At 40.5% G+C, this 26946-nt stretch overlaps 1 protein-coding gene and 1 pseudogene across 1 annotated transcript; one reads left to right on the top strand and one right to left on the bottom strand.

The window, feature by feature from the left end:
- Positions 1 to 1194: 1194 nt before the first annotated feature.
- LOC104433172 (protein DETOXIFICATION 16) lies at positions 1195 to 23501 on the top strand. Its single transcript, XM_039304050.1, is given in 9 exon segments — positions 1195 to 1238; positions 21099 to 21165; positions 21168 to 21642; positions 21849 to 21935; positions 22039 to 22095; positions 22417 to 22655; positions 22848 to 22966; positions 23050 to 23136; positions 23227 to 23501. Coding segments are annotated over 9 exon segments (1221 nt in total). The 5' UTR covers positions 1195 to 1196; the 3' UTR covers positions 23275 to 23501.
- LOC120289316 lies at positions 6513 to 11163 on the bottom strand (annotated as a pseudogene).
- Positions 23502 to 26946: the final 3445 nt, after the last annotated feature.

Below are 26946 nucleotides of genomic sequence, written 5' to 3'. Positions count from 1 at the left end.
TATTATATCTGCCCTAATTCAATTTAAACTCAAGTAAATTGATGTCGTTGATAGCAACCTATTGTCTTATTAAATCGTATTCATTTGATGGGAAGCAAAAATTTTCAGGGCAAATTATCAAGAAATCTTAAACTTATTATATTTATACTAATTCAGCTCTAAACCATTCAATTTAATCCATTTAGTTTGAAACACTTTTATGTTTTGCCACATTAATTTATCTGGACAATTTTGATCGAAAATTATTTATGTGAATACCGATCAAGCTATGTGACATAATTAGTACTAATGTGGACAAAAAAAAATTGATTTTTTTGGATTATTTTTTTATTTTTCATTTTCTTCTCTTTTCCTTCTTTTCTTGTGTTTTTTTAACATGCCAGGCAAGCTCTAGCAATGGCCAATCCTCACCCAAATATGGGCAAGGCTAGCCTCACTAATTGTGAGAGAAAGTAGCCTCGCTGTAATTGCAATGGCCTCGCCTAGATTCGGGAGGGCCATGACCCCACAAAAGTTCATTGGCTACAGTGAAAGAGCGAAAAACAAAAGGAAAAGAAAAGAAAATGAATAAAAATTTCAAAAAATTAATCAACGCTAATGTCAGTCGTGTCGTATAAAACAACTGGCGTCACATCATCAATTTCTAATCAAAATAAGCCGAATTGACTATCATGATAAATTATCAAATGTACATGACTAAATTGGTCAATTTGAAAAGTTTAAGGTTAATTTAGTACAAACGTACTATGTTTTGACTTTTTGGTAATTAAGCCGGAACTTTTGTTTGCTTGCAAATAATATGCGAACGAGCCTACGTGAACAAACCAAAAGGGAATGAGGCCAAAACCCATGCCAAGTCAAACCTGTCAAGCTTCTCTCGTTGGCGGCTTCCCAGAAAGAATGGGAGGAAGAGGCGGAGATCGAGAGATCCATGAAGCGGCTCTCCTCGAATCCCCTTGATCCAAAATCGAGATCGCGAACACGAACGCGACGACGGCGGCAATGGGGCGGTGGCAAAAATCTTCTTTGGCTCGGCTTGAAGAGGAGACGAGAGCCGCGCAATCATATTCGAAGAAGTGAAGAAGCAGGCATGGCTGTCGGGGCCGCTGATCGGAGTGAGCCTGCTGCAGTACTGCATACAGGTGATCTTCGTCATGTTCATGGACCACCTCGGGAGCTCCCTCTCCTGCGCGTCCATGGCCACTTCCTTCGCTTCAGTCACCGGCTTCAGCGTCCTAGTACAACTCTCCATCCATGGCAACATTCGTGTTCCTATTAGTTCACAGCAGTTAGTCATTGTCGTCAGTCGTCGATGTTGTTGTGTCGCTGTCTTCGATAATGGTCTTACACTCTTGCTACTTAAAAGAGAGGAATAGACAAAGTAATTGAGGAAAATGTGTACTGAAGGAGATGATAGCTCAGCATGAGATACAAAAATGAGCAAGACGTGAAGTGAATTGAAATATCGCAACGCTGAGTGTTTTTAGGTAAAGTACAGAACTCTACCATAACATTAGGCGGATTCAGAAGGAAAAGAAGTTCGATTGGTTTGCCTCGAGATGACAATTGAGTGCTGAATCAAAGAAGTTCCAAGACTCATCTCCCGGTTTCGCTGTCCTTGTCTCTATAGATATATTGTGCTTCTCCGGTGTTGGATTTCTATGCCTGACACCGCTTGTGGAAATAACTTGTTAAAATCTGCAGAGGTCGACTGTACTTTGAGCATAATTCCTAGGTTTTGTTAACTTAGATTTGAAGTAACCAAGAATCGAGATACAACCTGTCTATTAAATTATTGATCCAATTTCTAGAAGCTTCAAGATTGATATTAGCTAGAAAAGTCAAGAAAAATCCTTAAGAAAATCTAGTGGCAAAGAAAAATATAGAAGCATAGAAGTCTCTAGAAGAACTACAATCTAGAATTTCCTAGATAAAGTTTACATGGCAACATTCTATAGAAATCTAGAATGTTGTACTAAGGCGGTAACTCACGCCTATAAATAGGAGTTAGTGGATGCTTGTGATGTAGAAGAAAACTAGAATTACTCCTTCCTTTGTAATACAAACTATCATAATAAAAATTCTGTTTTTTTACCCATCCTCCCTTGCCCTTGTAGTCCACTTATATGTATCCATACTTCACACATACACACTTGCACACACACGCTTCCGCAAATACCAACAGTGGTATCAGAGTCACGTTTTTGGTTGGTATTGGGCATTTTTTCTACCTACCCATTCCTAAAATTACCCTTTCCAAATACCCAATAACTAAACCATGGCCAACTCTATCTCATCCTCATTTCCCATTCCCATTTTTTATGGGAACAATTATGACTTTGGAGCATAAAAGTGACTACATTCTTGATGGCCCAAGACTTATGGGACATCGTGGAGAAAGGTTGAGAGGCTCCGCATGAAGGTGCAAGTGTTTCGAAGGATCAACTACAAAAGGATGGAAGGGCGCTATATTTTATCCAGCAAGCACTCTCGGAAACTGTATTTCCAAGAATAATTGGAGCAAGGACTGCAAAAGGGGCTTGGGATATACTACGAGAAGAGTTTCAAGGATCGGAAAAGGTACGCACAATTCCGCCTTCAAACTCTGAGAAGAGATTTTGAGAATTCCAAAATGAAAAATTATGAGACTGTACAAGAATATTGTGGAAAATTAAAGGAACTAGTTAATCAAATGAGAGCCTATGGAGATGGGAAAACTGATTAAAGGGTTGTTGAGAAAATATTGGTGTCACTTACCAAAAAGTACAACTCCATAGTTACAACTATAGAGGAAACTAAGGACTTACCCTATCAGTGAGTGAATTAACTGGCTCTCTAGAAGCACATGAGAAAAGACTAATGGCACAAGATGAAGATTCAGTTGAAAGTGCCTTTCAATCTAAAGTAAATATACAGTCTCATCAATCTAAAACTGGTGGAAGGAGCTCATGGAAAAAAAAAAAGGAGGAGAAACTATAAAAAAAAAAAAAAAAAAAAAAAAAAAAAAGGAAAATTATCCACCTTGTGGTATTTACAAGAAAACAAATCATTTGGAGAAGGATTGTTGGTTTAAAAATAAAAACAACCGCTTTTGTAAAAGATATGCCCACGTAGAAAAATTGTCGCCGAAAAACAAATAATCGAGCAAACTATGTAGAAAAAAAAAGAACATGAAGAGAATACATTCTACGCAGCCCAAGCGGCAAATGATAATAAAAATGAAACATGGTACATTGATAGTGGGTGTAGCAATCACATGACGGGAGACGAATCTATATTCACTGATATTGATAAGTCGGTGAAATCCCAAGTAAAGTTGGGCAATGGTGCATTAGTAGATGTCATAGGAAAAGGCACCATCGCCGTGGAAACGAATAAAGGCCCAAAATATATACGTAATATATATCTAGTCCCTCGTCTTGCACAAAATCTCTTAAGTGTGGGCCAAATGATACAAAGTGGGTATTCTCTATATTTTAATAGAGATGCCTGCATTATCTATGATAAATATAAAATGTCATTGCCTCTGTTAAGATGAAAATAACAATTTTCCTATTCAATGGAAATATGTCAAAGATATAGCCATGAAAGCTCAACTTGATGATTCATGGCTATGGCATCGAAGATTTGGCCACTTCAATTTTGCTGGGCTAAAAACTCTCCATTAGAAAAATATGATGAGAGACTTTCCAACTATGACAGAAATTTCAGATGTTTGTGAAGGTTGTCTTCTTGGAAAACAACAGAGACAATCCTTCCCATCTGGAGGTGCATGGAGAGCTAAGAAGCCATTAGAACTTGTCCACACGGATGTGTGCGGTCCGATGAGGACACCTACACCTAGTCAAAATAAATATTTCATCTTATCCATTGATGATTACACAAGAATGACGTGGGTATACTTTCTTCGAAAAAGATCAGAGGTTTTCTCTATCTTCAGAAAATTCAAGAGCCACATCGAGAATCAAAGTCCTAAGGAGTGACAGAGGCACATAATACAATTCAAAGAAGTTTAATAAATTCTATGAAGATGAAGGAGTCCATCATCAACTGACTGTTGGCTATGCTCCAGAACAAAATGGAGTAGCCGAAAGGAAGAATAGAACTGTCACGGAGATGGCAAGGTCCATGCTAAAGGAGAAAGGCCTTCCTAACATTTTTTGGGCAGAAGCAGTTTATACTGCAGTATACCTATTAAACATGTGTCCAACTAAAGCTGTTCAAAATAAAACACCAGTCGAAGCATGGAGTGGACGGAAGCCTTCAACAAAGCATCTCAAAGTGTTTGGATGCATTTGCTACGTCCACATCCCTGCTCAAAAAAGGAATAAGCTAGATGAAAAGACAGAAAAAAGGAATATTCCTTGGCTACAATGACCAATCAAAAGGCTATCAGATTTACAACCTAAGAACTAAGAAACTTATGATTAGTCGAGACGTCGAGTTCGACGAAAATGCTGCTTGGAATTGGGAGAGCGAGAAGATCGAGAAGTACATCACCTTGCCAGACATACCTGCTCAAGAGGAGTCAACGTCACAAGAAGAAGGAGAAGTATCGGATTCCACCACTCATGACATTACTCCACCAAGCTCTCCAAGAGTGACGCAAGAAGAATCTACTCCAAAGTCTACAGTACTAAGGGTAAAAGCCCTTAGAAGAATTTACGACACATGCAACTTTGCCATCTTGGAACCAGAAAACTACGAACAAGCATCCAAAGAAGAAGTCTGGATAAAAGCCATGGAGGAAGAGATCAAGATGATCGAGAAAAATGAAACTTGGGAGCTTGTTGATCGACCTATAAACAAAGAGATCATTGGCGTCAAGTGGGTCTATAAGACGAAGCTCAATGCGGATGGATCAATCCAAAAGCATAAAAGCAAGGCTTGTGGCAAAAGGATACTTGCAACAACCAAGTATCGACTATACTAAAACTTTTGCCCCTGTCGCTCGCCTTGATACTATTCGAGCACTCATAGCCCTAGCAGCACAAAAAGGATGGAAGATCCATCAACTAGATGTGAAGTCGGCATTTTTAAATGGATATCTTCAAGAAGAAATATATGTGGAACAACCATAAGGCTTTACTGTAATAGGCCAAGAAGAAAAAAAGTTCTCAAACTCAAAAAGCCTTGTATGGGTTAAAACAAGCACCACGTGCGTGGTATAGTAGAATCGATGAGTACTTCATCAAGCGAGGATTCAGGAGAAGTAGGATTTAGGAGGAGTATGAGTGAGCCAACACTCTACATCAAGACCCAAGGTAAGTCCGACACTCTCATTGTCTCTCTATATATAGACGATCTCATATATATAGGAAATAATGAGACAATGATCCAAGAATTCAAAAAAGAAATGATGAAGACTTTTGAGATGACGGACTTGGGCTTGATGCATTACTTCCTTGGCATCGAGATTGACCAAAACGAATGAGTGTTTATCTCGCAGAAGAAATATACCGAGAACCTCTTGAAGAAATTCAAGATGAACTATTGCAAAGCAATTTCAACTCCGCTCATGACAAATGAGAAACTATTGAAGGAAGATGGAGCAGAAAAAGCAGACGCTTCACTCTACAAAAGCCTAATTGGGAGTCTACTATATCTTACCGCTGCAAGGCCAGATATTATGTACGCGACAAGTTTACCATCACGGTTTATGCAGAGTCCAAGCCAAATTCATCTTGGAGCAGCCAAGAGAATTCTAAGATACTTACGAGAAACCACTGATTACGGCATTTGGTATCGGCCAAGTGCAAATATCAAGCTCATTGGCTACACTGATAGCGAGTGGGCAGGTTCAGCTGATGATAGGATAAGTACTATTGGATATGCCTTCACACTGGCTTCTGGAATATTCTCATGAGCATCCAAAAAACAAGACTCAGTGACACAGTCTACTGTAAAAGTTGAATACATCACAGCTGCAATGACCGCTAGTCAAGCAATATGGCTTCGAAGAATTCTAGAAGACATTGGAGAAGCACATATGGAAGCAACTCCGATACTTTGAGACAATAAGTCCGTGATCGCTATATCAAAGAATCCAGTATTCCATGGAAGAACCAAACATATCGACATCAAATATCACTTCATACGAGAGGTGCAGAATAACAAAGAGATCGAGCTAAAATATTGCAAAACTGAGGAACAAGCGGACATCTTCACTAAAGCATTATCGCGAGCCAAGTTCAAGACATTGCGGGAAATGCTTGGAGTAACACGAAATTGGATCAGGGAGGAGTGTTAAATTATTGATCCAATTTCTAGAAGCTTCAAGATTGATATTAGCTAGAAAAGTCAAGAAAAATCCTTAAGAAAATCTAGCTTAGGTGGCAAAGAAAAATGTAGAAGCATAGAAGTCTCTAGAAGAACCAATCTAGAATTTCCTAGATAAAGCCTACATGGCAACATTCTATAGAAATCTAGAATGTTGTACTAAGGCAGTAACTCACGACTATAAATAGGAGTTAGTGGATACTTGTGTTGTAGAAGAAAACTAGAATTACTCCTTCCTTTGTAATACAAATTATCATAATAAAAATTCTGTTTTTTTACCCATACTCTCTTGCCGCTGTAGTCCATTTATATCCATCCATACTTCACACATACACACTTACACACACACGCTTCCGCAAATACCAACACTGTCTAATGACTCGATATGATGAGCATTATCCATTTCGGGGAGGGCAATGAGATTACCCCCACTCTTATTTGAATGACAGATGTTCACATATGACTTATGCTTTGTGATTATTGAATGCTGGCTGATGTTCAGGGGTTGGACATTTGTGCGGATATGGTGACCTTGTTCAGTGAATTTGAGAGAAAATTGCGTACGTCTGCAGATGTCCCCTGTGATTCAATGCAATCTATGTACGTGATGTCACTGAAATCAAGAGCAAACTGGAGAGCTTGTGAATTGCAATATGATCATTCTCTCAGTTGCAAGTCTGCTTGAGCTCAGATAATCGATCCATTATCGGCTGAAAAGCTTCCGTCAAATATTCTCTCCCTTGCTTTCCTTGCCTGCAACATCAAAAGCACGTTTAGCACCAGCTTAATTCCTTCGGCTGGAAATTCCTATGATCATAGGTGAACGCAGAGTCGAGTACAGCGGGAATTATCAAGAGAAACTTGCAATCGACAAAACATAACATGGCACAACTTTACACATCGACACGAATTGATACCTAGTTCAATGAATACTTTATAATTACATTAAAACATTTCTGACGACACGATCAACTAACATGAACATATCCATGACTGATCTAAATCTTTCAGTTGAGCACAATTAGTTTCTAAATCTTATTGAATCGTGAAATCAAGTCCTTGCAAGACAGCAAGGAAATTTTCTAAAGGTTTCCACTAAGGAAAAATTGAAGAATTGATGACAGGAAAACTTGATTGCACTTCCAATGAAAAGCCATGTATAACTTGTGACCATTGCACCATGGCTAGAAAGAGGATCTGGGGATGTCCCAAACTCCTCGGCTAGATTTATGAAGGTATAGCTGCTAAGAAGTCATCCGCAAGGCATGTTGTTGATTTGAGCAGTAGAGGATAAAATTAAATTACCAGCTTTTCCCAATTTGTGCAACAGGTCACGATTGAGAGCAACGATGTCTGCACAATAGCACCCACTTGAATCCCTATCCAAAGTCCCACTCCTCTCAATCCCACCCAAAATCCCAATGTTGCAGCAACTGGAATTCCACACAGATAGAATGCCCCCAGGTTCACATAAGCTCCAATGTGTTGCCATCCGCATCCTCTCGCAATACCTGATCGAGTCAAACATCATCACGAGAGAGGAAAAAAGAAAAAAACATTGCATTATAATTGATCGAGGAGGTGATCGAATTATCTAGTGTAGGCTTCCTTGTTCCTAAATCACAGTTCCATGGTTGGGTCTATTGAGATCAAATCTGGACAAAGTTTTCTCCATTGATACAGAGAGATCGAGTGATACCTGAAAGGACACCTTGTAAGCTGTCTATAATGACGGACAGGCAAACAAGAGGAGACATCTTTGTAACGTAGTCCACGACTTCCTTTTCGTTGCTGAAGGCGTAACCGAAGACTTTACGAGTTGCAAATAAGACTGTGCTCGTAATGCTTGTTTCGGTGATTGCTATAAGCAATACTGCATAGACAGCTACACGAGCTGCCTGCGCGTTTCCTGCTCCCAATTCATTGACACTCTCGTGCTGTTATTGAACAAAGGCAGCGAAAAGAGTGAGGGTGTTGTTAGAACACTCCAATGGTACTATGGGGGTCAGTCCAACATGCCCCAAAAGGCTAAATGAAGAGTTTACAAACCTTCCAGCAGCTCCAATTGCAAATGGTATTGCGTAAAGTGATGATATCGTCCCGAGACTATCCATGAGATTAAACAAGAACGGTGAATTACGACATGAGATTGATACACAGCTCTAAAATCAGATGTTGGTCAAGTCATGATAAATGTAACATGAAAGACAGGACATACCACACAGAGAGAACTGAAGTTTCAAGCTGTGGATTCGGTAGAAGCCCAGAAAGCAGGATGAGCAGCTCAAATGACCACCATTCAAGGCTACGATCCATCCAAACGAGTACACAGAAAGAAACTCCATCAACAGAAAATATCTCAAACAGTAAAACAAAAAAGATTAGTTAAGTTCATTTGCCAATCAAGAGGAATGCAAGACTAACGCTAGGTGTACGTCTAGCGGTATAATAAATGGATACATGAAGTGATGTGGTAGACTTCAAGTGAAACAAGTGGGTCACATTCAAAACCCATTTACAACCCATCACTTCCGTTACTGCTAGTATACAAAATACATAGGGTAGTCTTACTAGACCTAGCGTCAGTCATCCTTCCATATAAACAGCATATACACATGCACTGCTACTAGAAAACAAAGAATATCGCACGGAAGTAGCACTTGGGGACGAACATAAGTTACCATATCATGACAGCTGATGGAACAGCGAAACGGAAAAACTCCGGAATGCCTCGGAATATCTCCATTGACACCGGTGCACGTGTCTTCTGGCAAGCACTAGAGAACGTCATGTACAGCACGAGAAATGTCACATTCAACCAATAAGAAATTCCCAATGCCAATGCGGCTCCAAGGTTATGTAGCCCAGACTTGAACACGAGCACCCAACAGAGAGGCACATGTAAGCAGAGCGTGGCACTGGAGCCTATGAGCATCGGAGTGGTGAGGCTCTGGGTCTGGAAGTAACGGACCAGTGGCTGGAGCGCCGCGTATGCCAAGAGCGCAGGGACAAGCCACACTATGAACCTACCCGCCTCACGTGAGATCAGCGGGTCTTGGCCCATCAACAGGAGGAGTTTGCCCATGTTGAACCAGAGAAAAGAAAGCGGGACACACACTAAGGTCAGAGAGAAGATCGCCGTGTATGTTTGTGTTCCGAGCTTCTGGTATTGTCGAGCTCCGTAGGCTTGTCCGCACAGCGTTTCCAGGGCAGTGGCCATGCCAAGCTGTTGTTGCAGAATCATGAACTAAGAAGTTTAGCCATCTGATGTGATTTCTATGTTATGTATGGTCGTGCCTAAGAGCATATCGGTTGAATTAGATTCTTCTTTTGATAGATGAATCAATTTATATCTCCCATGCAGCCGTAGATCAAAATTTGTTCGGACAGACTAGTATGAACAGATGTCCCATAAAAGCAACCAAAAATGGATGGAATTGCCAGTTTTTTCAACATGCAGTCCATCATCATCGTTGATCAGTTTTCTAAAATAGCACAATAGCTTTTTCTGGACTCTCATATTCCTAGAATGACTACGTGTTGTGTGTTTTGAAGATATAACATGAGCTTCTTAACCGACAGAAGAGCACCGAATGTAACAAGCTAATTTCAGTACTGTTACATGTACAACTCTAGGAACCCATTGAGAAAGCACATGGGGTCACGCTAATACTAAATTGATTGATAATATAATGTTAAAAAATTATTGTTGGTAAAATGAATACCACTCACTTACTTCAAACATCAATAATGTGATTTCGTCCCATCAGAATCAAATCCCTGTCTCTAACACACTGTTGAAGAGCATGTCCCTATTAATGACAGGACGAGCTTTTTTCCAATTCTCACCAACTAGGGTTAATTCATTATTAACTTTTGCACCATTTCTAATACGACATAGACCAACTTAAGCGCGCCAAGTCAAGCCATCGTCAAGAAGAAGTTATTACTAAACTAGCCGCCATCTTGGACTATGCAGCACCAGTCATGTGCCAATGATGCCCTCGGGAACCCCAAAGATCCAACCTCACAGATTCAACTGGCACAGGCAGACGCTTCAAAGGGTCGATCACGACATATTCCTAAGGACATGTACTCAGACGGTTTCTCGTGCGTGGTTTCGGGCAAACTGATTACATCAATATCAACGGAATCATCATCGAGATTGAGCCTCTGATACACATGCTGTCGCTATTATCATCATGGCTAGTGGAGTTCATTTGTTCGAAAAGAATGAAAGTAAAAAAATCGTTGAGTCTGCTACATGAAATTTAAGTTTAGCTGAAGTGCAGCATTGTTGAGAGCATAAGGAAGCATATGATTGATCATATGGAAACAGATGGCACACGTGTAATTCAAACAAGTAGTCACTGATCATGGGTTGATGTCAAAATCGCTCGTCCGGTACGAAATATTGGACCACGGTAAAATAATCCAAAACAAAGAGTCAAAAACGTGAAGGGAGGGGAGAGAGAGGGAGAGAAAGAGAGAGGGTACGAACGAGGAGGCTGAAGCCGGAGACGCCGGCGAGGAGATGGCGATGGCGGTGCTGGAGAGGGAGAGCTCGCCGAGGTGGCCGACCATCATGACGCAGACCATCTGGAGGAAGTACTGCGACGACGTGACCACCACCATCGGCGCCGCTATGCTCCCCACCCTCTTCACCTCCTCCGTCACTCCTCCCCACGTGATGCCATCGCTCTTGCGCCCTCCCTCCTCCCTCTTGGCCAGCAGCCTCTCCTCCATCTTCGGCTTTGTTTCTTCATCCATGGAAATGAAAGACGGGAAAAGATAGAACGAAGGAAAGAGCTGCGGGGTTTGGCGCTCTCGGCCGCCTACGCTCACTCCTTTTAATATGAAGACTCTGACAGGAAGAGAGAGAGAGAGAGAGAGAGAGAGAGAGGGAGAGAGAGAGAGGGGGCGAATGTCTGCCTGGAGTAGGTGGTGTTTTGTGAGTGATGATGGGTCGTTTTGGCGGAGGAGCATCGTGTATATTTTTAGGGTGCGCATGATAAAATTTCTGTTTCTCGATTTCTTTTTTCTCTGTTCCCCTAACAGGTTTGGAAACAAACCGTTTAACGCAATCTGATTTCTCTATTTCTCGAAACAGATTTCTATTTCGAAATAGAGAAATCGAAGAAATCGAAGCTAAAATTTTTAGCTTCTCGCCTGAAATGTAAATAGAAAATTTTTTTTCTCAACTTTTCAATTTAGTCCAAAATATTTTAGATCACTAATATTGAAATAGAAATAGAAATAGTTAATTTAGTCCAAAATATTTTAATAATTTTTTAATATAATCATTTCAATCAATATTGATTGAAAATCTTAACCATTGGGCCAAATGGTGGGAATTGAATGAACAAGGCTTAATTTGTTGCACGCAAGAGATTTCACGCATGGTAATAGTCAACTTGCCACATTCATATTTAACAAGTCTTTCTTCACCTACTCTTCCATAGTATGCCGACAACGGCTCTATCTAGCTAACTATTTTTTTAATCATAAACTTCATATTGAGACGGTAAAAATGGGTCAAATCATTAGGGTTTCATCCGATTTTTCTTTTATAAGGAAAAGAGATCTAATAAGGAATATGTTGTTCTTGTAAGAGTGTTGATGAAAATACAAATTTTGATAATAAATTTTTAAATAATCCTAGTCTTGATAATTTTGAAAAAAATTGGTGACGATTTTTGAACATGGTGAGAATTTTTTTAACAAAATTTGGAAAGAAATTGGAATTAGACTTGAAGTTAGGACTTTTTAGGAGATTAGACTATTTTAATCATGGCTATCATTAGACTTATTTGATTAATGTGAAATCAATTTCGGCAAAAACATAACGACATATTCACTACAATTGAATTTCAATTGATTTTTTTTTTGCCACGTTGTTTATTTTTCGAAAGAAAATATTACGTAATACGAAACGTAAACACATGTAATAGGATATTCCATGAAATTGTATTCAACTTTTGTAATATATTAGTATTATTTCGACTATTATTTTGTATTTGAGGATTTCCTATATTGTCATCTAATCAATTTCTATTCCTAGAAATTGAAATTTTATTCTGTTATCAAACGGATTTTTGTTTCAGAAATAGAAATTTTGAGTCATTATCAAACGGGTTTCTTTGCTCAGAAACTTGTCCGGGGAATAGAAATCGAGAAATCAATTTCTGGCCGTAAATCAATTTCAAACAGAAATTTTGTCATGCGCGCCCTTAGTTTTCTGCCTTTTCTGGACTCTTTGCAGATGAAATGAGAGCCGTTTGATTCAGCTCTGCGGAAATGCTATTGCGAGAATACAAATACTTTTGAGTCAACCATGACGCACGCATCTCGTGATTTTGAGAAACTCGCGTGGCCGAGAAAATATTCCGGAGATGATTGGGGAATAATTTTTTAATTTTTTATGAGGTTAATTATTTATTCTAAATCATAAAAATTAAATAAAAATAATCTTAAATTACAAATGATTATCATTTTCATAATATCGTAAAGATTTTTATGCTAGTAAAGTCCAAAATTTTCAATAATTACTTCTCATCACACCATCATCTAATGTGAAATTTTTTTCTTAGTTTAATCAATCACCACTTGATACATGTATTGGATGTGGAAATAAATAAAACAAATTAAAAAAAAATTTCTCTCTTTCTCCTCCTATGCAGCCGTTGCTCTGGCCACTTTGATTAAATTCTAGCCCTTGCTCCGCCCCAGCCTCCATCCACAAGCCCTCCACCTTCCCATGGTCGCCACATCAGCCGTGATCTGAGTTCCCACCCTCCATCGGAGCCCAACGACAATCGGAATCTCGACCTCGCTTGCCATGGCCATAGACGAGGCTTTGTTTCAAATCTGGAAGTTGGCCGTCGGGAAGACGAAGACGAAGACTAATAGAGGGAGTCACGAGGGAATTGTAAATTTCTAACTCAATTTCTAAGTCAACTTTAGCATTCAAATTTGGGTTTCTTTTGTTTTCCTATTCAAGCTATGAGCTACAATTGAAAAAAAGAAAAGAAAAGAGACCTTTAGCATTCAAGTTTTTGGGTTTCCTTTTTTTCCCAACTTCCCAGATTTTCCATAATCCAGCTTCCACAGATTCCCTATAACTCAAGTTGTTTGCAACCATGTCTTCTACGTTTGGCCAAAAGAACAAGCCAAGAGACCCATTGATTTTTCACCCACGTTATTCTGTAAACTCCTCCAAATGTCAAATCTTACGGTTTAAAAGACAAACTGAGAGACCCATTGCCCCTTCCTTGTCTCATAGACTTTCTATTTTTTCCAGATTTTTGGCCATTTGCTTAGGTAACAAATGGGTAAAGATAACCACAAAGACGATGGAGATGGAGGACTCCTTTCGGTGAGGACGAAGTTAACAACAAGGATGATAGAGGGATAATCTGGTTTGGATGCGCACCAATGTTGGCTTTGACGAGCGTCAGCGGTGGAAGTGCGAAGGTGACTCTGGCTGGAGGAGGACGAAGAGAGAGAAAGAATTGATGAGCTGATTTTTAAAATTTTGTGATTGCACGTCAGAATACACGTGTCAAGTGGTGACTCGCCAAACTCAAAAAAATGCACTCCACGTAGGATGATGACTTGGTGAGAAGCAACCTCTAGATATTTTCTCTATGTGAACATATCAATCTCTCGAAACTTTGTGCTTAAATAATTAGATTAATATCACCACAAACTCCAAATTATACACCAACAACAAATTTATCCAAAATTATTTTTTTATCATAAAATTTACATTAATAATGCGTGACATATATATCTTTCATTAGCTTCCATTAAATACTGTCAAAAATGTCTAGCTTGAAAGCCCCGTTTAATAACATGAAAAACCTCAAACTGATATCTTTCGATAAATTTATCCCAGATTAATATTTGGATCAACAAAAATCCCAAATTAGTATACGCATGACACATTTATTCTCTGTTAACTTCTATCAAAGTGTCACAAGTAAAATTATCATCTCACCCATATAATCAAGTGCCTCGGAGAAAGTTCATGCTAAATGCTTGGGCGTTATTCAAGGACCATAATTTTACCCATGATCGTAATTTTATGCCTCAAAGAAAGATACTTGTGCTCGTCTATGTTGTTTTATTTGGATGTGATGTCGAGCACATAAAAGGTATAGATGTTGGGATTTTATCATCAATCACTATCGCATTTCTTGTCATGTTACATTTTCGGAACACAAGATGCTCTTGTCAATTCGTCCTCTCGACTCATTTCCTACCATTTCTTTCTTTTCAAATTCTTCAATAAATCTAGTTTCTAAAGATTACATGCTTGAATTTTCGTTTTCCAAGCTGTCTTCTCCTAATCTTGATGCAAGTACTTTTGGTGCTCCCACTTTGGCAGCTTTTGACATATCTATGCCATCCATGGAATCTCCACTCTTTATTAACCTTCTGTTTGGTTTTGCGATTTCCATTGATCTTCTACTACTCAACAATTAGCAGAGGGAAATAGGAAAAAAAAAAGGAAAGAAAATTTAATTTTTTCTAAATAATCATTAACGTCAACAATGGTTATGTCATGTAGGATTGTTGCGTTCACGTCAGTGATTTCCAATCAAGATTGAGAAATTATTATAGTGATAAATTATCAAAAGATTTAGAACTAAATTAATCGAAAAATTCGGAAGTGAATTAATCACTTGACAATAACTTTAATATTTTGGACAATTATCTTGTTTTTTTAATGTGTTCTTTGTTCGTCTATTCTTTGTTCGTCTATCTTTATTAAAATGTTTCAAAAGTACTATGTTGGCATAGGAATGTCAACTTGGATGCCGAATAGACGTGTTCTTTCATGTTTCACTGGAAATTCTTACGTAGCTCTTCCTCGCAAATCTGAAAGTTAGATAGAAAAAAAAAGTGGCGTCAGAGAGAGAGAGAGAGATTTGACGAGCACAACTTGGTAATGCAACAATGATGACTCCCTTAGACAATGGAGCAAGAGAGAGAGAGAGAGAGAGAGAGAGAGAGAGAGAGAGAGAGAGAGAGAGAGAGAGAGAGAGAGAGAGAGAGAGAGCATGACCCTGAATGCGAGGATGATGACTGCCCAGATGATGGCTCATGACGATATCCTTTTCCGATTTGATTTGAGTGAAAGAGAGGTAGGGCGAGAGAGAGAGAGAGAAGGGAAAAGAGGGTAACGGAAGCAATGGTCCATGCTCCTCGGAAAGGAGATAGCTACTTGAGGTGTTGACAGACCTTGTTTTATTGTGCCCTCGGCATCGTCATCTTTAGAACAGAGTTCCAACTCTCGAGGGTCAAAGGCGAGGCTTTCGAAACCTGGCGAAGCCTAAAACGCACTCTCCGGTGCCTTCGAAGTTCGATCTAGTGAAATAAGTACACAAGACGCACTCTCCGATGCCTTCGATCTAGTGAAATAAGTACACGAGAGTCTTGGGTGAGTAGCATTTGAAAAGACTTCAGACAGCCAAAGCGCTTTAAGCTAAATATGGGATGTGTGGCAAAAATTTTACAAACTTTTGTGAGGAAAAGCGGGCATTTAGAAAGTTGAAAGCCCGAAGACTAGCGGGAGGTTGCCTTGAGTTTTTAGCTTTTCAGTATGTCCATATCATATTGTACAATCTTTTTTTTCTCTCGAAACTGTCCTCATCAACTTTTTTATTTTTTCGTTTTTACCCTCATTTTGTGACACTATTCATCTTCCCTGAGCTGCAACGGATCAATGATGGCTCAAGAGATGCTCACACAAACGCGGCGACCTAAGCGACCGTTGCTGGAGGGTCAAGCGACCGTCGCTAGTCAGCGACCTAGATCTAGGCCGTCGCAACTTGCGAGGGATCGCTCGACCCAGATCGGCGGCCCCCTCGCTGTGGTCGCGTGGTGCGTCGACTTGCGGAGGTCGCCTTCTAGGTCACCACAACTCAGATTTGAGTCGCCTAAGCCCAGATTTGGGTTGCCACAACTCATAGGGGTCATCCAACCTAGATCAACAGCCCCCTCGCCGTGGTCACACGGTGCAACGCGGCGACCTACAGAGGTTGCCTTCTAGGTCGTCACGACTCAAATCTGAGTCGCACTAACCCAGATCTGGGCCATCGCAACTCGCAAGGGGTCGCTTGACCTAGATCGGTGGCCCCCTCGCTGTGGTCACAAGGCGTGGCGACCCAAATCTAAGGGCGCGTTTGGTAACGATTCTGTTCCCAAGAGCGATTCCGACTAGAAATTATTATTTTTTATTCCTCGTTCCTGAACCGATTCTCGAGTAAAAAAGCGTGTTTGGTAACTATTCAAAATTTTTGATTCTCGGAATAGAATTGCGTTTGGTACCGTATTAATTGATTCTGTTCCAAATTAATTTCTTTTGATTTTTAAATAAATTTTAAATAATTTCTTTACTTTTTCTTTTCTTTTTCCTTTTTTTTCTTTTTTTTCTTTTTTTTTTTTTTTTTCTTTTTCCCCTTTTTCCTATTCTTCTTCTTCTTCATTTGGCCAGTCGCCGGATCGGCGATCGGCCAGACGAGGGCCGGTGACGCTCACCGGAGCGTCGCCGCCTCGGCGAGGTCGGCCTTCGTCGGGCCGAGCCTCGGGCAACCGGGCGAGGCTCGCCCGCCCCCGCCGAGGCTCGGCCTCGCCAGACTGGGGGGCCAAGCCTCGCCGATGGCCGCAAGCCTCGCCGGCAGCTAGGCGAGGCTCGCCCCGCCCGCCGGTGGCCGGGTTGGCCTCGCCGGTGCTAGGCGAGGCCGGGCTCGCCACCGGGCGAGGCGGCCCGGCCACCGGCGAGGCCGGGCCTCGCCGGTGGCCGGGCTTGCCTCCGCGAGCTCGCCGACCCTCGCCCGGCTCCGGCGAGCCTCCGGCGACCTCGCCGGACCGGCGACCGGCGGCGATGGCGGGCGACAGCGGGCGGCGGCGGACGGCGGCGAGCAATGGCGAACGGCAACCGAGATGTTGAAAGAGAAGAATGAGGGTTTTACCGTTTTGATTCTTTTTCTGATTCTCGGACGCAGAATCAAATTTTTTTTTATTCTCAAATCTTGTCCAAAATCGTTCCCGGAACAAAAAGTTTACCAAACGCGATTCTCGTCCCAAACCGATTCTCGGGAACAAAAATCAGAATCCGGCACTGTTTTGCAAGTTGCCAAACAGGCCCTAAGTCTCCTGAGCTGACACGACCCAACAACCTCGCGGCACTGGGAGAGGTCAAGATAGTTGATGGAGTCACCGCCACGACCCAACAACCTCGCGACACTAGGAGAGGTCAAGATAGTTGATGGAGTCCCCACGGGTGGCGGTGACGATAGTGAGAGGTCGAGGGCCTGGCCTTGGGGTAGTGGTTGAGGGCAGTGGGGAGGTGCTAGACCTACGAGCTTTTGCTTCTTCGTGGTCCTCAAGAAGAGACGGGGTGGTTGAGATGAAGAGGATGAGAAAATGTTGTAACGATGAGTTTGACAATGCGATCTTAGTCGCTAGCATTAGATTTCAATAGCCAGCAGCTACCTACCCTTTGCCAACCAACTATTTATTTTTTATTTTTTAATTACAAAAGTCCTTTGTAAATATAAATTTATCCATACATTATTTTGCTCAAAAATACTTCACAAATGACTTTTTAATTACAATTTACCAAACGAAATTCACAATTTACAAAACCCCTTTTAACTTAAAGTTTTTTGCATTTTTCCTAAGACTTTTCTCAAAAGTCCAACCAAACGCACCATTTTATCTTTCTCATATCGCCATGCGGGAGGAGCATGGGAACATCGAAAAGGGATCCTACTAACTTATCCTACCTAATTTAGGATAACGAGCTCACGAGCTTGATTTTACTTTACTGTCCCAAAATGAAGACTTTCATCTCCAAGTTGAACTCACATGCAAAGATGTAGGTCCTTTTACTTCTCTTTTGGATGAATGGAATGGATTTGTCCCCTTAAATCGGTGTTGTTAAGCTCACGCAATGAAGAATCAGTTCAAAGGACTCCATCAAAAGCAAAAGAAAGAACGCACAAACAGAGGACAAAACTTTGTGAAAAGTAAACCGACTACAGCAGTAACGTGTGCTGTGTGTTGTGGGTTCTCTAGTGTTTACTGGTTTGGTCTTTGTTATACCTATAGGAACTTCATTTTTTATTTATGAACAGGGCCAGGCCGGGCCACTCAGACTCGTGTATCTAAAGCACGAAAAACCGAAACCATCCGAACGGAAAAAAAAAAAAAAAAAAGGGAATATTTTGGGCCCAGTGGCCCGGCCCAGTCCTACCAAAGTCTGAAAAAATAGGGCCGATCCCGGCCGGCCAGTCCGGGTTTTCAACAATCATCTCTTACTTAGACGATTATGATCAATTCTCCATATTATAATCGGCTGTCACGGTCATGAGAAGGCCGGGAAAAGGAGATTGCTCTATGACAGCCCCCCTGGGACATGAAAACAAAAAAAAGGATGATGATAAGGTGATTGATACCCTCACGCAGCTTTGCCTTGTGGATTGGTGTGCAAGGGGAAAAATTGTCCAAAAAGTCCAAACCTATTGCGTTTTTACCAATTTAATCATAAACCTTTTAATTTTGCTAATTCGGTCTTAAAATTTTTAATTTTGCTTATTCAGTCCTAAATCTTTTCACTTCTTGCCCATTGAGTCCATCCGATCAATTTTGATAGGAAACCATTAATATGGACATTGGCAATACTGTCAATTCTCACATTTCTTCTCTCCTCATGCTGATGCACTGTATGATAGCGCATAAATAAAAAGAAAAAAAAAACTATATCGAATTGGAGAATCCTTTCTACGGCTCAACCGAGCTTGAAATTTCTAAGTTCGAGCTTAATTAGAGGTAGCATAAATTACAACAGCCGAAGCCTAAATTTACTCGATTTGACACAATAATCAAAAGTGATCATTAGTCTAAGATCGTCTTAGGCTTGAGTTCTAACTAGACTTTCGGGACTACTCTAATGAGATATAAATAATGTGCCGCGCCAATGAAATGTATAAAGAACAAAAATGTACAAACATTAAACCTATTGTATATGTATTAATTCAATTTAAACTCAAGTAAAATTGATGTCATTGATAGCAATCTGTTGTCTTATTAAATCATATTCATTTGATGGAGAGCGAAAATTTTCAGGAGAGATTATAAAAAAAAAAATCTTAAATTTATTATATTTATATTAATTCAGTTATAAACCATTCAATTTAATCCATTTAATCTTAAACCCTTTTATGTTTTCCCACACTAATTTATCCGATCAATTTTGATCGAAAATCATTTATGTGAACACTGATCATGTTATGTAATACAACTAGCACCGATGTGAACAAAAAAATTTCAATTTTTCCTTTTTTCTCTTTTCCTTCTTTTTTCTTTCTTTTTCATCATGCGCAGCAAGCTCCAGCAAGGGCTGACCCTTGCCCATATATGGGCAAGGCTAACCTCACTAACTATGAGAGAAAGCAGCCTCAATTGCAAGTGCAATGACCTCGCCTAGATTCAGGTGAGGGCCGCAACCCCCACAAAAGTTCGTTGGCCACAATGAAAGAACGAAAAAAAAAAAGGAAGGAAAAGAAAATAAAATAAATAAGAAATTAAAAAAATAGTTTATGCTAATGTTAGTCGTGTTGCATAAAATGACCAGTGTTTACATCAACAAATTTTAACCAAAATTAGTCGGATTAATTATCATGATAAATTATCAAAATGTACATTACTAAATTGGTCAATTTGAAAAAATTAGGGTTAATTTGGTACAAATGTAATATGTTTAGGACTTTTTGGTAATTAAGCTGGAACTTTTGTTTGCTTGCTAATAATTTGCGAACGAGCCTACGTGAATAAACCAAAAAGGGAATGAGGCCAAAACCCGTGCCAAGTCAAACCTGTCAACCTTCTCTCGTTGGCGGCTTCCCAGAAAGAATGGGAGGAAGAGGCGGAGATCGAGAGATCCATGAAGCGGCTCTCCTCGAATCCCCTCTGATCCAAAACCGAGATCACGAACACGAACGCAATGACGGCGGCGGTGGCGAAAAATGTTCTCTCGGCTCGGCTCGAAGAGGAGACGAGAGCCGCGCGATCATATTCGAAGAAGTGAAGAAGCAGGCATGGCTGTCGGGGCCGCTGATCGGAGTGTGCCTGCTGCAGTACTGCATACAGGTGATCTCCGTCATGTTCGTGGGCCACCTCAGGGAGCTCCCTCTCTCCGGCGCGTCCATGGCCACTTCCTTCGCTTCAGTCACGGGCTTCAGCGTCCTAGTATGACTCTCCATCCATGGCAACATTCATGTTCCTATCAGTTCATAGCAGTTAGTTGTTCTCGTCGTTTTCATCGTCGTCTTCGTGTCATCGTCTGATAATGGTCTCGCTAGTTGAAAGAGAGGAATAGACAAAGTAATTGAGGAAAATGTGTACTGAAGGAGATGATAACTCAGCTCAAGACACAAAAATGGAGCAAGACGTGAAGTAAATCAACATTTCGCAACAGAGTGTTTTTAGGTAAACAAACAGAATTTTACCATAGCATTAGGCGGATTCAAAAGGAAAAGAAGTTTGATTGGCTTGCCTCGAGATGGCGATCAGGTGCTGAATCGTAGAAGTTCTGAGACTTATCTCCTATGTTTCGCTATCCTTGTCTCTATAGATAAATTGTGCTTCTCCAGTGTTGAATTTTCATGGCTGATGCCGCTTGCGGAAATAACTTGTTAAATCTGCAGAGGTCGACCATACTTTGAGCATAATTTGTAGATTGTGTTAACTTAGATTTGTGCATTTCGGTTCGCCAACTAATTTGTTGTATCGAAAATGCCTGACGATAGTTAGGAATGGGAAGTGCGTTGGAGACATTGTGTGGCCAAGCCTATGGAGCCAAGCAGTATCACATGCTTGAGTTTACACGCAACGAGCTATGCTTACGCTACTATGCGTAAGCATCCCTCTTGCAGTCGTATGGCTCTACACCTCCGACATTCTCAGAGCTTTTGGCCAAGACGCCGAGATTTCCACGGAAGCGGGAATTTTCAACCGTTGGATGGTCCCAAGTCTATTCGCATATGGCCTCCTCATATGTCTAAACCGGTTCTTGCAGACGCAGAATAACGTCTTACCTATGATGCTGGGCTCTTTGGTTACTGCTTCTCTTCACATGGTCTTCTGTTGGCTCTTCATCTTTAAGCTTGGGCTAGGAACCAGAGGAGCTGCTTTGGCTAACACAATTTCAAATTGGAACAATGTGATTCTGCTAGCGATTTATGTGAAATTCTCTCCCACTTGCATCAAGACTTGGACCGGTTTCACGACAGAGGCCTTGCATGACATTGTTAGCTTTGTGAAGCTTGCTGTTCCTTCAGCAACAATGATTTGGTGAGTACCTAATTGTGCTCGTATTTGTTAAAGAGATGCCAACTTTTATGATAAAAAGAAAAAATTAGCTGTTGATTCGCCTTTTTGAAGTGTTTTAACTATACTTGATCAGATTGTGTAACTCTTATCCCCAATTTCAGAAGTGAGAGTCCTAGCATTGATTTAGTGTACTCACTTCACTTGTCTCTTGATTACTTTCTTGTCAGTTTCGAGTATTGGTCCTTCGAGATGGTTGTTCTTCTATCGGGTCTTCTGCCAAATCCAAAACTAGAGACATCTGTGCTATCAATAAGGTATGAATTAAAATTCGCTGAGCGACTAGAAGAAGCATAACCAGGACAGTCTTTTTTCATGGAATGAAAAGTTCAGAAATACATTCCTTTTTTTTTTTTGCAGCCTCAATACTTGTTGGATGGTCTACATGATCTCTGTCGGTCTCGGTGGAACAATCAGGTTTGTTGTGTCTTTCGCTTTGCTTGTGCAGTATGTTATGATTCAGAAACAAAAAGAGAAGAAGAGAACCAATCTTGCTGGGCATCACCTTCTCTAAGATGCATTTCCAAACGGATTCTGTGAGGACAAATCTCACAGTACTCTTGATGCTGTGGTACAGATGGAGACAGCAGCGTTGACTGCCAAATGTTTGATTATCTGTTTATCTATCCAGAACCAGATAAAATATAAATATCTATGGTTGATCCCAGGTCATACATCTGGACAAAAATGAAAAATGTTAATATGTAAGACTTCTAAGAGTCTGTTTATTTCATGCAGTACTAGAGTGTCGAACGAATTAGGTGCAGGCCATGCTGCAGGTGCGCGCTTGGCATTGCGAGTTATGATTGTCATCGCGGTCACAGAGGGTGCAATAATTGGAATCGTGACGATTTTGGTACGCTATGTTTGGGGGAAGCTATACAGCAACGAAGAGGAAGTTATTGAATACGTTGCCAAAATGATGCCACTTCATGCTCTCTCGGATTTCTTGGACGGGTTCCAGTGTGTCCTTTCAGGTCCTAATTCAGATTTTATTAGCAGCTAGTAGATATATTTCTCTCTATGAGCCAGTTTAGGATTTTCTCGTGCATATCTCAGATCTCCTGATTACATATAACATGGGAATTGTTGTTCTCTTAACCTTTTCACATGTTGTCCAGATTAAATTTTAAGTCCTTAGCACAGATTATGATGATGATCGATCACAGGGTCCGCAAGAGGATGTGGATGGCAGAATCTCTGCGCTTGGATAAACCTCGGGGCTGATTATGGTGTGGCGATTCCTTGTGCCATACTGTTTGCGTTTGGTTTCCACATTGGAGGGATGGTATGAATCTCTGTACACAGTTTTGCACGCAAGTACTAGTTTGTTCAACATCCGTGATGTCCAAGTTATTGATCTTGAAACAGGGTTTATGGCTGGGGATCATATGTGGACTCTCTGTACAAGTCATGGCACTTATCACAGTGAATGCATGTACCAACTGGAATCAGGAGGTAATTGACCCCTACTAAGCTCTCTCCTATGCAAATGGATTGATTCTGTACATCTTTAATACTCTTGCAACCTTTTTCCTTTCTTTTCAGGCAAAGAAAGCTGTGGATAGAGCTGAAGCAGTAACGAGCCCATTCTGATGACGAACAAAAACAAAGATTTTCTAAATATTGGAAACTGGCTATCGGATCAAGGTGTCATGTAATAGTCTCTAGAAAAAGACATCACTTGCTATGTATTTATTAGAATTATATTGATCGAGTCAAACAATTTTACAGTATATAAATGATGATATGTAGGTGATTGAGTCGAACGCTTTTAAAAGTGTGTATCAAATAACTCTCAATGTGAGGACGATGACTTTCATAGATGATGGCTCCCGAGGCGGTCTTTCTTTTTTATCTGATAAGTGAGAGAGAGGGGGTAGCAAGGGGACAACGGCCACAGCGACATTAGCTACTGTTACTTGAGATTTAGACGCGATCACCCCGACACGGTGGTGGTGGTGGTGGTGGTCTTTCCAAGAGAGAGAGAGAGAGTAGGGAAAAGAAGGTAACGCAATCAGTGGGGCCATGCTGCTCGGAAGGAGAATGGCGACTCGAGGTTTTGGCGACGCGGAGACACGATGGTGGAGCAGCTTGGCCAGAGGGTGTGGAGGGTGTTGGAGAAATCCTCGTGAAGAGTTTTGAAGTTGACAAAATGTTTCCGTCAGTCTAGTCTGAAGGTCAGCAGACTCTGTTGGTTAAAGTCTGAAGACTTCCGGACAGCCAGACTCAAGACTCAAAGTCTATCCTCATTGACAGTCACTGATACGTTGAAGAAAGGTTATCCCGAACTAGATGTTTTGTTCAGGATTTAACCTTGTCATCCTGGAGAAGATCTCGTGGCTGGAGAAGACGTATCGTAATCCTTTGATTGATCAAGATTGATTCAATGACTGAAGATTCAATGATTGTCTAAATATTATTGGAAGGTTCTACTTATGGAAACCGAGATCCCGATTGTATGGGCGAACAGATTGATGGGCTATCAACACGTTCCTTTAATAGCTCGAACGATCTTCCTAATTGATTCCGTCCAACGGGTAGATTGGAGGAATTCCTTTGGAAAGTGCCAACGGGTATGATGGCATAAAGGAGTATATAAGGAAGACGTTCTTAGCTGTTTTAAGAAGTGCGCAATAGAAGAATTCCAAAGTCTGAAGCTCCTATTTGTTTAGATAAATCTCTTGAGCGAATACTTGTATACAAAAGAGAGTCTATATTTGTGAGAGACCTTGAGAAGGTGTGATAGAACATCTACACTGTGGAATCAAGGCAAAGCTGTGCTGTAACTTCTCTTTTGATCATAGTAAAATCCAGCCGGTAGGCTGTCAGTGCGGAAGAGTGGACGTAGGCTTGGAATAAGCCGAACCACTATAAATCCTGTGTTTGATTTTCTCTTCCTTACTCTCTCTACATCGATCGTATTTCAATCTGTTGCTTCCGTATATCGAAAAGTATTTGTGCGACTATTCACCCCCTCTAGGTGTTTATACTAGCAATATCAATTGGTATCGAGCTGTGTACTTACTTTATTTGAAGTGTATTACTTCATAGTAAAAGATCCATGGCTAGTATGCTAGCACCGGGGGCTGATGGAAGGGCAAAGCAATACCGACCACCTTACTTTGATGGAAAGGATTACAACATCCGGAAGAACAAGATGAAAGCTTTCCTACGATCAAAGGATCCTCTCGGAATGGGATGTTGTAGAAAAGGAATTACTCCTACCACGCATCGGTCTCGAAAGAGGAAAAGAAACTGAAGAATCCAGCGGAATGTCTCGAAGAAATAACCAAGAGACAGACACTCGATGCAAAAGCAATTTATTCCTTATATTGTGCTTTATCACCAACTGAATATAATAGAATATCTTCTTATGGTACAGCAAAAGAAGTTTGGGACAGATTGCATATCACCTATGAAGGAACAGTCGAGTGAAGGAAACAAGAATCAACATTCTTCTCGGTCAATATGAAGCCTTCGAAATGAAGCGGGAGAATCAATATCGACATGTTTAGTCGTTTCTGAGATATTGTAAATGGTCTTGAAAATCAAGGTCAACCAACTTCTGATCCCATGAAGGTAAACAAGCTACTGCGTGGACTCTCCAAGGATTGGAATCACATAAAGACTTCAATAAGAGAGACGCAGAGAATTATGCCACTATCTGTCGATGAGCTTATTGGAACTCTTCAGTCCTATGAAGTGGAAAGGATCAATGAAGATGAAGATCCAAGAGGTAAGAAATCCATTGCATTAAAATCAAATGATGATTCTGATGTTATAGATTCTGAAGAAGATATGGACGATGAGGAGCTTGCTCTCATGATAAGAAGATTCAGAAAACTAAACAGAAAAGGAAGAAGGTTCAACTCAAAGAAACAAGGCTTTCAAAGACAGCAGACCAAGTCCGTTGATGATGAGGAACCAAACAAAGATGTAGTCTGCTTTGAATGCAAGAAAAAGGGACACATCAGACCCAACTGTCCTCTTTTGAAGAAAAAGAAAGGAAAAGCTGAAAAATTTCGAAAAGCTCTCAAAGCTGAAACTTGGAGTGATACTGAGTGTGAAGAAAGTAATAATGAATATGCCAATCTATGTCTGATGGCACACCGGACTCGGACTGGATCGACTCGGGATCGGACTCGACAAGTGAATTTGAGGTCTCCGTCAAGAAGCAGGTAAAGTGGTATCTTGACAGCGGATGCTCAAGACACATGACGGGAGACTCAAATTGCTTTATAAAGCTTGCTCAAGTAAATGGTGGAAAAGTTTCATTTGGAGGAAACAGCAAAGGAAGTATTGTGGGATTTGGAACCGTGAAAATTGGAACTCTCACAATAAGTAATGTTTCCTTAGTGGAAGGACTCAATTACAATCTTCTCAAAGCATTAGTCAATTGTGTGCTACTGGTTTCAAGATCTCCTTTCAAGAAGGAACATGTTCCGGAATAAGTAAAGACTCTACTCAATCTTTTCTGGGTCGAAGACATGGAAACATTTATCTTCTGAATGTGAAACCAAATGAATCGCAATGTCTTATCTCAATTCAAGACGAAGCAAGCTTATGGCACAAAAAGCTTGGTCATGTCAACATGAAGCAATTAGCCAAAATTTCTTCAAAACAACTTGTTCGAGGATTACCCAGATTGCCATATCAAAAGACTGAGTCATGCACTCCATGTATTCTGGGAAAGCAGGTAAAAAATTCTTTTAAGCCAATAAATCATGTCTCTACTAATCATGTTCTACAGTTGCTGCATATGGATCTCTTCGGACCAACTAGAACTCGAGTATTGGGGTAAGAAGTATTGTCTAGTAATTGTTGATGATTACTCCCGTTTTACTTGGGTATATTTCCTTTCAAGTAAGTCCGAAACCTTTTCGTATTTTGAAAATTTTGCTAAAAAGGTTCAAAATGAAAAAGGTTGTGTTATCTCTAGTATAAGAACAGATCATGGAGGTGAATTTGAAAATCAAGATTTTACAAAATTCTGTGATGAATCGGCTGTAAGCATATGTTTTCCTCTCCGTATACTCCTCGGCAAAAAATGGAGTTGTGGAAAGAAAGAACAGATCTCTTCAAGAAATGGCTAGAACTCTTTTAATTGAAAGTAGAATTTCTTCTCAATTTTGGGCGTAAGTTTCAACAACAGCTTGCTATATCATCAATAGAGTTTTCTTAAGATTTATTCTTCGAAAACCCCTTATGAGTTATTCAAAGAAAAGAAGCCTATTGTTTCATACTTTCATGTATTTGGGTGCAAAT

Source organism: Eucalyptus grandis, chromosome 2 (genome assembly GCF_016545825.1).
Source record: "Eucalyptus grandis isolate ANBG69807.140 chromosome 2, ASM1654582v1, whole genome shotgun sequence".
In the NCBI taxonomy this organism is placed as follows: Eukaryota; Viridiplantae; Streptophyta; class Magnoliopsida; order Myrtales; family Myrtaceae; genus Eucalyptus; species Eucalyptus grandis.
The sequence above is the reverse complement of the archived record's forward strand: the minus strand, read 5'-3'. Positions and strand labels throughout refer to the sequence as shown.